Raw genomic sequence first — 14,631 nt, forward strand, 5'->3', positions numbered from 1 at the left:
GTCGAGGTTACCACAGCTGTACCACAGGATGCCCCACTGAGAGCTCACAGAGAGTTTCCACTGCACTGAGGGCTCCACAAATACTCAAAACAAGAGCTGCAAGACACCAAACCACATGGACTGGCACTTTTTTGGAAATGTTATCATCTTAAGTGTTTTAGTATGACATTTGTTGTATTTTATTGCATTTTTTTAAACTCTATGCCCTTGTCTACCGTTTAAGAGTCATCTTAATTTAGGTAACAGGAAGAAAAAGAGAGAAGCTAGTATTGTAAAAATGTTTTCTATTTATGAATTTATTTTTAATTTAACCCAGGACATTGGAACAACATATATTTGTCAAGATCGCCGACAACCGTATAGAAAATACATCAGAGGGAACATGATGCGTCTGCCTCCAAGCAGGCCGACCCAAAGAAAGGTCTTCCATAGATGTCCTCTGTGTGTTGTCCTCTACCTGGCTCCGTTTAGCTTTTGGAGCTAAATGGTCAGGGTCACATGCCTTCACCTCCTTTCTTTCTGGCATCATGAGCTCTATGCAGGCCCTGGCACAGTTACGTTAAGTTCAATGGGCTCTCTCACAACTTTAATGCTACAAAAAAGGGTTCATACCATTTTATAAAGAGAATATTTACATTTTTTAAACAGGCAACAATGAATCTCTTTGTTGTGCCAATAAGCAACGCTGAGTATTTAGGTTTAATAAATTGGTTATGATTGATTACATTTTTGGATGGACCATGTTTTACCCAATCGTAAGGGGCTCTAGAAAACAAGCTTGTTAAGTTTAAGCTCTTTTTGTTATTCATTCCTAGTAAAGGGAGCAGTAATCTTAAAACGCCTTTTCCATAGTTCAGTTCTGACTAATCGAACAGACAGCAAGAAAAGGTCCTTGGATCGAGGATTAGAAATTCCTGTACTCTTCATGACATCACAAAGGGCAGTAACCCCTCCCCCAGGTGGGTGACACTCCCACAGCTAGGTGTTTGAGTCTGCCCTCTCACCGTAAACAATAGGACATGGAGCGAGAAAGCCCGAGCTGACCCAAGCCCTTCCAGAGAGGGGGTGTGGTCAGACACAGCTCATTAACATTTAAAGGTACAGACACAGAAGCAGCCTGTTCTGATCAGGGCTGAAATAGAGGGGTTTATAGGCATGATCAAATACAGGATCAGAGTGGATTTAGAACTAGAAACTTCACACACATGTTTTGGAAAGCTATGAGAATTATTTAAAGTGGTTAAAAAAGAGGAGAATATTTAACCTTAAGTCTAAAGCCCAAAGATATTTTAATGTATGTAATATAAACAGGAGAGAAAGCAGATCATCTTCATATTTTGAGGCCACTTTTGGATGAGAACCGTTTAGTGATTATCAGAGCAGTTGTGAGGTAGTTGTTCTGCCTTTTGACTCCGCAGCTCTCGATACAGCCTGATCTGCCACACATGTCTCCCAGGGAACCCCATTTAAGTGTTATTCAAAAAATAAAACGCATTACTTTCTTCTCAGTTTTTATTAAAAGGGGCGTCAGATTTAATCTTCCTCCTCTTCCTCCTCTTCGTCCTGGTTGATCTGGAAGTAGCGCAGCTCGTAGCTCTCTTTGGTGTTGGCCACAACACGCAGCCAGTCCCTGAGGTTGTTCTTCTTCAGGTACTTCTTGGTGAGATACTTCAGGTACCTGAGAGACGTGGGAGCAAAGGAAATCAGTCGTGGTGATATGAATCATTTTATACCGTTTGTTGTTGTTGTTCACTTTGGGTCTGCACAGGTACCTTTGCATGCAGAAATCCTAAAGTCTACCTGGGTGTGGACTATGCATCAAACTCAACTTCTGACAGCTGACAGGGGGAGGTAGCCTAGTGGTTAGTGCGAGCGCCCTATGTACTGAGGATAAAGTCCTCGAGAGCGGGCAGCCCCGGTTCGAATCCGACCTGTGGCTCCTTTCCTGTATGCCATTCCTCCCTCTCTCTCTGTTCCTGACTCTATCAACTGTCCTATCTCTTAATAAAAAGCCCAAAAATAAACCTTAAAAAAAAACTTCTGACAGCAAATTGATTAAAAAGATGAATCACAATCGATTATTCCACTCAGTACTTACAAAAAAGAGGCAGACAAGGTCAAAAAGATCAAAAGTGTTCTGGTTCTAGCTATTCCTGTGAAAGGCTTTGGCGTTTTAGGATTTATTTTGGAGAGACAGGACAGTGGATAGAGTCGGAAATCAGGGAGAGAGAGAGAGAAAGAGTGGGGAATGACATGCAGGAACGGACCCACAGGTCGGATTCTAACCCAGGCCACCCGCTTGAAGGACTACGTCCTCGATACAGGGGGCTTGTGCACTAACCACAGCATCACCGGCGCCCCAGCGTTTTATCTTTTGACAGTAAATGAAGAGTTGATTGGAGAATTAAAGCAATATGAAGACATCCCCTTTTGACTCAACAGTCATCACAATTTTTTGACATGATTAATTTTAAATGGCTTCTCAAACCAAAATAAAGGTCTGATATATAAATAAATACATTTAATGTAGTTAGTTCCAGCCCTATTTTTAAGACGAGTCTTATCGTTACTTAGACTGTCATTCAACAGTACTTTCAGTACAGAGCAGGGTAAAGAGAGGTCTATTAACTGGCACAAGATGCCTACATCGACAGCACTTCAATCATAAAAACAGTTCAGGCATCTAATGACGTTTGAGTAAATAGAACAAGCCCCTATTGTCAAGATTATTGGGCTTAAAATTAAAAAAAAAAAAAACACAGAATGTGCATGTTTGAATGAATCTGAATTTTCTGGACTTCATAAAAGCAGAGGTTCAGCAGATACACTGACATCAACATGTACCAGTACATTTCCAGTCCTAACATGAAGGGCTCCCTTTAACAATGAAAGGTGTTAGTGCCCCCCTCTGGTGGTGAAGTGCTTACTGTAGCTCTGATTGACAGAGTTTGAACTTTTTCCATTTATTAACCTTTGCTACATGTCTCCGCCCCCCCCCCCCCCCACCTCTCCTCCCAACATCTCCCGTCTCTCTTCAGCTGTCCTGTCCAATAAAAGACAATCGTTACTTTGCTCATGACCCCCTTCTTCTCAAATCATTATGGGTGAAAACATAAAGGGGGTAGAGATGTTTTAATACTTGAGGGCTGTGTTTTATTGTTAATGCCCAATTCTCTAAATGCACTTCTGATCTGCTTTGTCACAAGATGAAGAAAAGGAAAGAAACCCTGCTCGCCTTTCATTTCAGTCACACTGACCTAATCGAGCGTACCAGAAAAACAAAGGTCAACACAAAAACTAAGAAATAATTAGATAAATTATAGAACTGAGGTTTTATCAGACCCTCTTATGCTCTCTAAAAGGAGCCTACAAACACACTTACACAAAGAGTGTCACCATAATATCAAAGAAGAAAATAACTATCTGCAGTTTCACACAAAGATAACGGCACATGTTGGGATTTATAATTATCAGCTGACATGGAAAGTAAAAAGTCTGAATAACCCAGACGTTTGATTCCCTACAAAGAATCTCAAGTAGACAGTTTTTTAGCGATCTCGTCTAAATTATAACAGGACGGCAAAATGCTAAAACCTGAACTTTAAGTGACCACCTGATATTCCTTAATAAACAGGAGACGGGGCGCAGATGACCTAGCGGTTAGGTTGTGCCCCATGTACAGTGGCAACAGTCCATCAAGCAGGTGGCTTGGGTTCAGGTCTGACCTGCAGATCATTCCCGATGTTCCTACTCTATCCACTGTCCTGCCCAAGTAAAAGTCAAAAGGCCCCAAAAATAAATATTTAAAAAAAAATTAAATTGTACCTCTTTGAGAAGGGAACTTCAGAGTTCACTGCGATTTTACTCTTGCTCCTTTCAATGTACACCACACCTCCTCCGAGGTTTCCAGACTTGCCGTTCACCTTGATGCGCTCCTGCAGGAACTGCTCCTGTTGGTGCAGACAAAAGAAAACGTCAGACACAGCAGGGAAGGGTAAAGGGCTGCGGCATCGAATCAATACAATCCATGAAGAGCCAAATCAAAAGTAGGTTTTTGGAAGAGAAATATGAAACTGAGCAGAGGCAGATATAACAGTTTGATTTGAATCACTAAAGTTAAGCACTTCACTTTGAGTCAGTTGGTCTCTGGTAGATCTTCTGCTGCTGGTGTGTACTTGTGACCCACCTTAACACGCATGAGAGCTTCTTTAAACTAACAGCGTCGTCAATGTCAGCAAGCTAATAGTGTCAGAGGAGAGATAATATAACATTTGTCAAGTGAGCAACGACTGAAGACAAATCTTTATCCACTTTTTTTGGACGTCTAATCTTTATACATGTTGTCCTACTTTCTGTGTTTTGTCTGATATTGTTATTCTTGACGTTTGAATATATTTGTCTGTATTTTACTTCAGTTTAATTTGGGCTGTCGGATATAATCCAAATACATGATATTTTACCCCACAGTGAGTCTAATCTGTCTGTCGACACACACGCAGGAGGGAGGAGAGGTGTGTGTGTGCTTCCAGGCGAGCAGAAAGCAAGAGGGGTGTGTATCATCATTTTAGTAACCTGAAAGGGCTAATGCTTCCCTTTATAAAGACGTATTAAAAAAAAAAGCTGCTAGGTTATGTCCATAGCTTTCCTGTGTTTAAAGAGCCCATATTATGGCCTTTTTGGGGTTCTTATATTTAATCTATGTACCTACTTTCGTACATTCACAATAGATAAAGTCCGAAAAAAGTGTCTGTTTTCATGTACTGCTCCTCCTTGCTCCCTCTCCGCTCTGAGTCCGTCAGCTACACTCTGCTGAGCCCCCACTGTTAGACCCCACGTGGGCCAAGTCTGCTCTGATTGGTCTGCCGATCCGCTCTGTCGTTATTGGTCAGTTGCTCAGCACGCTTCTCGGAAATTTCATCATGACCTGCAGGGCTTGCCACAACGAGCCAATGGGCTTAGATCAGTGATCTCACACTGACAATGACGCCGCACTGACAAATTTTTAATCGAGGGGGGCTAGAATCGAGCGTTACGTGCAGCTAATGCTACAGCTAACAGGAGGACGTAGGAGAAGCCGCGTTTCCGCGGACTTTGAAATTTTGCACATGGATGTGCCTAAACATGCACAGGACACTTGGAAAACACACTAAAGGGCATATAAACCCAGAAAAAGCATAATATGGGACCTTTAACAATATGCCTATGGTAAAAATTAAAGTACTCTTACCCCACTGTGAAAGTACTCCAATACACTTTAAGTCCTTCATTCAGTGTTTTCATCAGTTTGAAGTTAAAAGGACTTAAAGTCTTCACAGTGCAAAGAAACCTGAGAGATTTTTTTAGACTGATGTTAAAGATATTTGATGAAACAAAGCCTGTCAACATGTCACTTGTGATTCACTTTTTATGAAATTGTGCTGTGCGTTCGCTGTCTGGCAAGTTACTGATGAGTCACGCTCTGCTGATAAACATTCAAAAGTTTATTTTTTAGATGTAATCAAACTGTGGTGTTCTGTTACTGATCATATTAAATTCATCCCGTTTCAAGTATTGTATAAAGAAGTTACTTGTTAGCTGTGTCACGGCTGATGCACAGTGGGAAACCATGTCGTCTGTCCTTAATGATGCACTTTGTCTTTCATCAGGAGAGATGTTTGATCCGGGCTTGTTTTGTCTTTTTGCTCACGTGTTTAATCCCTGCCATCTGAATACTGCCCAACTGTCTTTACTGTCCTCCCTCTCTATGCTTTGCACTTGTAATGGCTTCACCTTTTTTGATAGTATTGCATGTAATTCTCCTCTCGCTCTCCCCCTGATTTGATCCTCATCTACTGTCCTGTAGCTCAAATAAAGGCACAGAAAGCCCCCCCCCCCCCCCAAAGGATGTCTGGTCTGCTCTACTCACAAAGTTGGCCGCATCCATGATGCCATCCTCGACAGGGTGAGTGCAGTCTAAGGTGAATTTCAGGACCTGCTTCTTCCTCTTCCCACCTGACTTCCTGAACACCTGCTTTTTCTAGAAAAGAAACACGAGAGGATTTATCAGACACGCACACAATCATGACATCATTACGGGACATTACGTGAGCTGAAAGCGGTAATAAAACAACAGCTAGTTAAGATACAGAATGATATGTGATCGGCCATAATGTTTATAAAGCTTGATATGACATCTATTTAGGTTAAAAGAAAACTCAACACTGTGCAAACTTGACCTGAAAGTTTCACGTTACCTGCTGCTAGCTGTTAGCATTACAACAGTTACCCCAACGTGGTGTTAGCTGGCGCCGTAAAAACTATCACATACAAGCTACAAAAAGACGCGAAAACATCCGCAGCTGCTTTAAATCTGTGGATTAACTTCATCAACTTCTACGTGTTCGAAAGACAAACTTAAATGTATGGTATAAATGCAGTTAAATTGCCAGTTCAGCTACTTACGATGGGGGCCATGGCTGTCACATTCAGCAAAAAGGAAGGAGCGGAGGCTACGCAGGATGATTAATACCCGGATGCAAAATCGATCGCATCGATGTATCTGGGATTGATTAACAAAGTTCGGCTCTCTAATCATGTAAATATTGTGTGTGCGCTACACATATTCCTATTACTTGCAAATATACAACTATAATAATGATTATAATGATATGGCAACTTTATAAAGAGCTGTTTTCCGTGTTTTGACAGACAAATGAACTAAGAAATTATGGGAGTCATTTTATATTAATTGTTGTCATATAATTTATCTTGATATATTATTTTCAACACTAGGGACAATGAATGCACAGGGGTGTGTATATAGTGGCATAGGTGACAGAAAGGGCAAGGCACAGGTAGGTCAACAGACCGGCATTCATTGTTCGGTCCAGCACTCAGACAAGCAACAGGTATTCTCTATTTCTCTGGAAATGACAAGCTACGCACCTAACTATGGATAACAAATAGGCTATGGTTTTCAAAATAAAAACGGAGCTGTTTTTTTAGAAAATCACCCCCCTACAGTGTGTACCAGTTATGGCAATATCTAATCAGACCTATTTATTTTTTGTACCAGGCTATAAACATGTTTATTTATGCTGTAAAAACGTCTTTTTTTGTCAGTCATGTGTATCTGATCATTAAAGAAAACAGCTTACACAAGAAGAGTGGAAGAGTGAAACCAAGTGAAGTTGCCATGAAGCACATGTTTATTTAATCTATCTGCTACACTACATTGACATAATAATTATTAATTAGGAATGTTGTTATAATGTATTATGATCCAAAGAATTTCATAATAAATTCTCAGATATATTTTATTTTGCAATTTACACCAAGCAGAATTGTGTAGTGGCCCATTCAGATTGACTTATTTTATTTTATTGAATGACTGAGAGCATAAATCCAGGACCCTGGACAGTGTCAGCACCACTAAATGACCAGTAAAGCCCATTCTGGACCTTCCACAGCATTACACAACATTTTAACACTTAAACACCTGAGAACATTTTTATTCATCAATAAAAAAAACATTTTATGTTGGCTGTCAACTACAGACTGAACAGCATCTGACGGTTCTGAAAATGTAAATTGTATTAACAAATTGTTCAGTCAGACCTGCTCCCGAACAGTGTGTGTGTGTGTGTGTGTGTGTGTGTGTTTGTGTGTGTGTGTGTGTGTGTGTGTGTGTGTGTGTGTGTGTGTGTGTGTGTAGAGTTTTCCTGTGGGGTAAATCAGCTCTAAATGAGGGTTATGTTTAAACCAGCAGAGCTTTAATATGACTTATACGCTCTGCACTTTAACAACGACAACAAATCAGGAAAAAATAGAGTAATGATTTTTAGTGAATTTTAGTTTATTTTTTATTTGTTATAATCACATTTTCTTGAATGTGGAAAGGGATAAAAGACCAGAAAGAGAGAAACTTGACTTTTGATTTTATTTTCTTACATGAATTCATTGTTTTTGATCAAATTAACTGTTGAAAGGACCATAAGTGAGGAAAGACTTCAATATCAGTTTTCAAATGTATTTATTTTAGGGTACCCTACCCTACCCAAGCACTCGGAGTAAACCCATACCCCCCTGTAGTGGGCTCACAGGTTCAACTCAGGCCCTTCACCTTGCTGCTGAGAGTCCCTTCAGGGACCTTCAGTCCTGCATCATATCCAGCTTCAACTCTCTGTGCTACTCACCACTGTGAGGCTTTGTAGCACAGAGAACAAGATGGACATGAGGCGGGACTTCGGTCCCTGGTAAACCTTTTTCACAGCAGCCGTTTTGGAGCAGAGACAAAATGTCTACGGGGAAAAAGGTGTGTCCCACCCACCCACCCAATTACCCTCCCATGACTCTTTCAGCCACGTTTGAAGATGGCCTTGAACGGCTTGGCCATGGAGTCGCACATATTCCCAAAGAACTTCTTAATGCCGACCCTCTGCTTGGCCATCAGGTAACTTTTCAGGGTGTCGACAATGTACTTGAGGACAGATGGACGCCGCTTCAGCATGTCTGTCCAGAGCACCCCTGCACCAATGTCCTTGCAGAGGTCTTTGTGAACTTTTTTGAAAAGGATTTTCGATGTTTGCCGGGGTTAGATCAATTGTGATAATGGATCCTCTCATCTCTTTCCAGAGCAGCTCAGTCATATTCTCGATGGCTGGTCTGCAGGCTTCACTAGAATGATCTTTCAGAGGGTTTTTGAGTATTTCCCCACCAGCCCCGTCACCAAAACCTCACAGGTGAGCTTACCTATCACATTTCTTTCTGTGACATCCCATGAATCTTGCTGATCTGCGGCAGCATTCAAGAAGGTCTCAATTTGACTCTCCCTGAAGGTTGAATCTTTACCTCCCTCCATGGCACCCTCAATCTTTTTTAGCGCTGCAGAGGCGAGGTCCCTCGTCCTCTCATGCTGCTGTGCCTGATGGTTAAGCCAGTTCCACATCAGCTTCATGAAGGAGTCCACTTCTGAGCGTATGTAACCCATAAAATACATCCTCTGTTTCTTGTCAGAGGATAAATGGCTGAAAATGAACTCAATTGAACGCTTCTCGGTGAGTTCATACTTTCCATTTGTCACGTCTCTTGCCATTCTTCGATATAGGCGCATCACATCGGTGCCTTTTCTCACCGTCTCCTTTTCTTCTTGTGGGATCATGTCGTCCACAAAAACATCCAATTCCTCACTCAGTATAGTATATTTTAGTAAAAAAAATAAAAGACGTAATTACAAAATTAAAATAAATACAATTGAAAACATACATTGCAGTCTTTCCTTACTTATGGTCCTTTCCAAAGTTAATTGATCAATAACAATGAATTCATATAAGAAAATAAAATCAAAATACATTTTAAAAGTCGCATTTCTCTCTTTCTGTTCTTTTATCCCTTTCCACATTTAATACAATTTCATTACAACAAATAAAAGATAAACTAAAACTCACTAAAAATCATTACTCTGTTTTTTCCTGATTTGTTGTCGTTGTTAAAGTGCAGAGCTTTAGTCGTATAAGTCATATTAAAGCTCTGCTTGTTTCTGCTTGCCCTGAGTTTTCCCGGTAAACATCACTCCTTTGCTAGCGAGAATAAAAATGGCAGAACTGCGCAAAAGTCTTGCTCTGGCTGGGGGTGTAGTCCATGGGTGGAGATACCAGGGAGGGGAGGGGCTTTTTTTGTTTTTCACCAGAGTCCCACTGTGACATCACAAGGAGAGCAAGTTTGAAACGAAGCATTTGTCTCTGTGTTGTAAGACTCATGCAGACCACAAACAAAGGACTGGATGGATTTATTTCACATTTTGTTGGTCGGTAGACACTCAGGTTACCCAAAGATATGTTCAAACACACTGTCAAAGTTTTCATGATATGTCCCCTTTAAGTTTTTTTTATTACATTTCCATGGAAGTTAGAAACAAAAAGATGTCATACTGTAATCAAACAGAAATTAGATTTGTCTTTTACAGACTGCTCAATGGACTGAAAGAAATGTGCTTCTTATTTCATCAAATGTGTCAAACAGTTTCACTCACTCCAGTTTCAATTCATTTGACATACTGTATAATTTGATTCATTTGGTCTTCTAGCAGATGCAGCCTTTTTTCTTCTGGAATTTGAGATCATTCAGCTTTTCATGAGCACAATTTTCATAAAATACACATGTGGACATTCGACCATATGAAAGTATTTATCATATCATCATCAAGTCTTGCAGAAGGTTCCCTGTTTTTCAATGCTATAATTTCAAGCCTTTCCCCTGCGTTCACCCCTCCTTGGAGTCTAAGGCGTAACAAAGAGTGTGACATTACACACAGGACGACTGTATTTTTAATCCGTGTGGGAGAGCGATATTAAATGTCCCCCGCTGCACTTTGGCAGCTCTCATGGGGACTGGCACGAGGCGTGTGCAGTCAGCTGCTTGGCGGAGGGACCCCATCGGCCTACTATTGAAGACTTTCTGCATTGCTGTCATTCCTGCTGGGGGTAGCTGATAGCACCAGTGGAAGGTACGACAGAGGCTCTGTGTGCTTTCTGCAGAATAGCCTGCTGCATTTAGCTACAGAGGATTTGTTAGACGTGTATTGTGTTGGAACCGAATACATCTTAAAAGTGAACATTTGCTCTCTTTGCAGTGCGTTGTCTGTGAAGCCCCGGGGAGTCGTTACACATCCAACAAGGTAAGAGTAAAACTTCTCAAACAAATCAGAAAGTGTCCCTCTTGAAATAAGTGCTTTAATATTACCGTCGACTTAAACTTTGTTATTATAACGTGAATATTTTGACCATAAAACACTCAAAATCTTTTTTGTTTAGTGGCTTTTTTTTCCAACTCAGTGGTACTCAGGGTTGGCATTATTTACATCTTCTGTCTTTGCAGATGGCAGGAAGTATCTTCCCAAACTTGGATAACCTGTGCAACGTGGATTGCAGTGACATCCACCCCCTGGTGTGTCACCTGTGCAACGAGCAGTACCAGTCTCCGTGTTTGTTGGACTGTTACCACATCTTCTGCGCCCGCTGTTTGCGTGGCCGGATCAATGACAGCCGTCTCAGCTGCCCCCTCTGTGGGTAAGAAAGCACACTGTGATGTTAATCAGGACTAATTAAGGCTGAGTGTAGATTAATATTCCTCTCGCCCAGTGACAGCTGGGATCAGCCCGAGCCCCCCGTGACCCCTAAGGGGAAAAGTGTTAAAGATAACGGACAGATTGATTAATATCATTAAAACTCATAAACATACATACACATATATTCTTTTTCTCCATTATGGTACCTCATCCACACTGACAGAACTGAAATCTTCACAAGATGAAAAAGATACAATTATTTTCATCTGACATGTCTTCTTACCTGGAACTTTTAAAGTCTGAGCTGTTCATTTTTAGGTTGTAGTTTTTTTTTATCCTTATCTTAATTTAAGATTGTCACCTTTGACTGACATTTTATCACTGGTCTTGAGTCACAATAAGCAGAATTTTAAAGTTTTTAGGGTCAACTCTGAGAAGTTCATATCTGCTTTGTTCTTCACAATCTTTTAAATATCCAGAGACGATATCACCAAATTGAGGGTATTACTTTAATTTCAGTTTGTAACACAGTACAGTTTCCATACTTTCTGACCAAACTGTACGTCATTGAGCTGTTTTACATGATGCCTTGGCATTAGATTTGAACATAAGTTTGTAAATGAGAGATGTTTGTTAGAGGCCGACCAATTAATCTTCCAGCCGATAATATCGGCCGATAATAGCATTTCCAGTGACTGTCAGATATGGACTCGATATTAATAGATTTATTCACCCGTCAAAAAGCATTTCATTTGATTTTCATTGTTTTAAACCAACAGTTTTCTTTCTGGCTGTTACCAGCAGAGTGTGCTAAAGGGATAACAACAAGCATTTTAACTTTCCAGAGTGTCAAGCAATCATGTACGTTCATGCGGCGCCGTTATTTTCCAGTTGAGTGACCACCTTTACTTCATCATATATTATTTCCACAACTGTTTGATAACTGCATTTCAGGGCTCAATGTGTATATCTATGTTTATCTCAATAGATCGGAGATATGTCTAAGAAAGATATCGGCCAATATATCCGTATCTGATTTTTTTTTCTTCTCCCTAATATCAACATCGGTATCGGACCCAAATATCCCATATTGCTCGGGCCCTAGTGTTTGTGTTACATTCATTCTATCTTCAAACAAGACTAATATTTCTGATAGTAGTACATTAAGTCAGGATTTCTTATTTTGAGAAAGATTTCTTGACTCTTGGTGTGTATTATTTCTGTTTTAAACAACTGGCAACCTCCGGTGTAGAAAGATAAAGCCAATGCGGAAGTGCAAAATCCTGCAGTCCATGGAGTGTCCACTAGAGGTTGGCTGCAGAAGCACAGGAAGTCACATACACACCCCATTAAAAAAAAAGCCCATTTTAACAGCAGAAATTAACATGTTTACAGCCTGGTACAAAAACGTTGAAGGCGTGATTAGCTCATGTCTCGATCGGCACACATTGTAAGGGGGGGTGAATTGTTTTTACAACTCATCCCGTTTTGATTTTTTTAACAATACATATTATTTACAATAAGGTAGCTGACTTGATTGATGGGGCGCACGCTGTAGCTTGTCAAGAGGCTTAAAACCCGCCTCAGCTCCAGCGCTCAGCCTGTCGTACAGTAAGGTTGACTGAAAGTTAGCATGAGACAGCATTTCCAGCATGGTTGACCCTCCAGAGCACCCTGCAGTAACAGACCGGTGATGTCACTCAGGCTTCGACCATTAATATTTAGTGTATGGTTTTAAATAATGACATTTTCTTGTTCTGTTAACTTAAAGTAATATCACCCCATTCGATTACTTCATTTTCTTCTTGTTTTTGAGAGATGACTTCTGCAGTATTTTTTAACTTCCAAAGGAATGATATCTAAGCTTTAAACAATGCAGGTTCGTGATCCAGAAATGGATGCTGAACACGGTGTTTTTAGTGCCTGTGTAGGATATCCCAGCCAGGGTTTCACACCTACATGTATGGTACCAAGTTAGAAATACCAACAACAACAAAAAAACATTGACGCCGAAGGTCGATGCCTGACTGTTTTGATGATTAGGTGTATTTAGCAGGTGATCTGAAGCTGCTCCAGCATGACTGAGCTGTTTAATTTCCTACAGTAGAATATCATGTTGCTCCTTGTATCCCCATGGAAGGTCAAGTTTTTTTGAGTGTAGAGTATTTTTTCCCCTCAGGCCCCAGTTTTGGGCAGCATTATTCAAAGGGATTCGTTCCACTTGAGTCGATTAGTCGCTCCATGCACCATGAGACTTTTAGTTAAATCCCTTTGGTTTTGAGAGAGCATCAAGTCTTTCTGGGTTTTTTTTTTTTTTTTTTTTTCCTGGAGCTGCTCAGTGACCCATCTCTGGCCTGGTCTGAGCAGGGCAGGACTGAGTGGCTGCAGCAGCTGCAGGGTCATCCCCGTGCCTGAGTTCTTCTGAGACCAGTCACACTGCAAAACAAAGCATACTGGTATTTAGCTGCGCTGCCAGCAGCTTAGGGAAATCAAAAGCAGTCACATGATACCAATCCATTTCATCCCCTATTAAGGGATGACACGTGTTTTAATGGTCACCTTCAGGTCTGCAGTGTTAACTTTACAAACATCAAAGCTCAGAGATGCAGAGAAAACAAGAAGTATTTTCTACTTTTCCTTTTTGTTCATGCATTTAGATTTGATTGCACTGTGAGCTCAAATGCTAGATGTAAAGTTTACACTTAAAAAAAGACAAAGTGACAGAATGAGTGCAATCAGACATGGCACCAAAAGCAAACAGTACAAACTGAAGAGAACAACACCAGTGGCTATGGCGTAAAAAAATCCAAATCCATCTCCAACATTTGATAAACAGTCTCTGGAGCAATTTCAGTGAAGTCAGAAAACACTTGAAAATCCACTGGGTATGATCAGAGTCAACAGAAGCAAACAAGGAACAAGCTTTAGCAGAATCAGGATTCAGCTACTGTTTCTTCCAAACGCTTATTTACCACTTCAGACGAAGAAACTGCATACGGCGCAGATGGGCAGCTGTGGATCAGTGGTAGAGTTGGTATAGTTGGTTGTCTCTCCACCAAAAAGTAGGGTGTTCAATCCCCAGTTCCTGCAGCCACATGTCAGATGTGTCCTTGGGCAAGACACTTAAAGGGATACTTCACCCATTTGCATTAAGCTTTGTATCATTAGAAACCTGGTAGTATTTTTGAATGGTCATGCATCCTGTCCTCATTTTCCCCTGAGATGGGAAATCTTTGTATTTCTAAGTCTGAAAAGGAGCTGCGGTTAGCGGGGTGAAACTACAACGCTAGTTCCTCATATTTTCGACCACTGAAGCTACAGACCAATCACAGATCAGTGGGTGGGAACTCACGCCCAGGATCAAAACTTAAAGTCTGCCATATTGGTTGGAAGCTATGCTTACAGGCTCTATGGAGAAAGCTGATAATATAAAAAATTAAAAAAAATAAAAATATAAATATAGTGGCGAGACGGCTGCTGCCGACAGGCCGGTCTTGTGTTTTGGCTGCTGCGTGGCCGGGCACTGGCCGCCGCTAGCCCGGCCGCTGGCGGCTGCGACACAAGACCGGCATGTTGGCTGCAACCAT

At 41.0% G+C, this 14,631-nt stretch overlaps 3 protein-coding genes across 8 annotated transcripts in view; 2 read left to right on the forward strand and 1 right to left on the reverse strand.

The window, feature by feature from the left end:
• atrip (ATR interacting protein) overlaps positions 1-14,631 on the forward strand; it is a 486,763-nt gene that overhangs the window by 270,735 nt on the left and 201,397 nt on the right. The window lies entirely within an intron of this gene.
• On the reverse strand, positions 1,495-6,544 carry rpl22 (ribosomal protein L22). Its single transcript, XM_061041191.1, has 4 exons — positions 6,442-6,544; positions 5,906-6,016; positions 3,826-3,950; positions 1,495-1,678 (listed from the first exon to the last, which is right to left on the reverse strand). The coding sequence occupies exons 1-4, from the start codon at positions 6,451-6,453 to the stop codon at positions 1,534-1,536; spliced, it is 393 nt and encodes a 130-aa protein (XP_060897174.1). The 5' UTR covers positions 6,454-6,544; the 3' UTR covers positions 1,495-1,533.
• The window catches only part of rnf207a (ring finger protein 207a), a 29,481-nt gene continuing 25,232 nt past the window's right edge, over positions 10,383-14,631 (forward strand). For 2 of the 6 annotated variants that reach the window (XR_009673752.1, XR_009673753.1), the window contains exons 1-2: positions 10,500-10,654; positions 10,855-11,045. Coding sequence is in view for 4 of the 6 variants with exons in the window: in XM_061041249.1 (XP_060897232.1) it covers positions 10,855-11,045 (191 nt within the window). In the remaining 2 variants the exon portion in view is untranslated. The other 4 variants (XM_061041249.1, XM_061041252.1, XM_061041251.1 and 1 more) reach the window with 4 other exon arrangements.

Source organism: Labrus mixtus, chromosome 7 (assembly GCF_963584025.1).
Source record: "Labrus mixtus chromosome 7, fLabMix1.1, whole genome shotgun sequence".
Taxonomy (NCBI): Eukaryota; Metazoa; Chordata; class Actinopteri; order Labriformes; family Labridae; genus Labrus; species Labrus mixtus.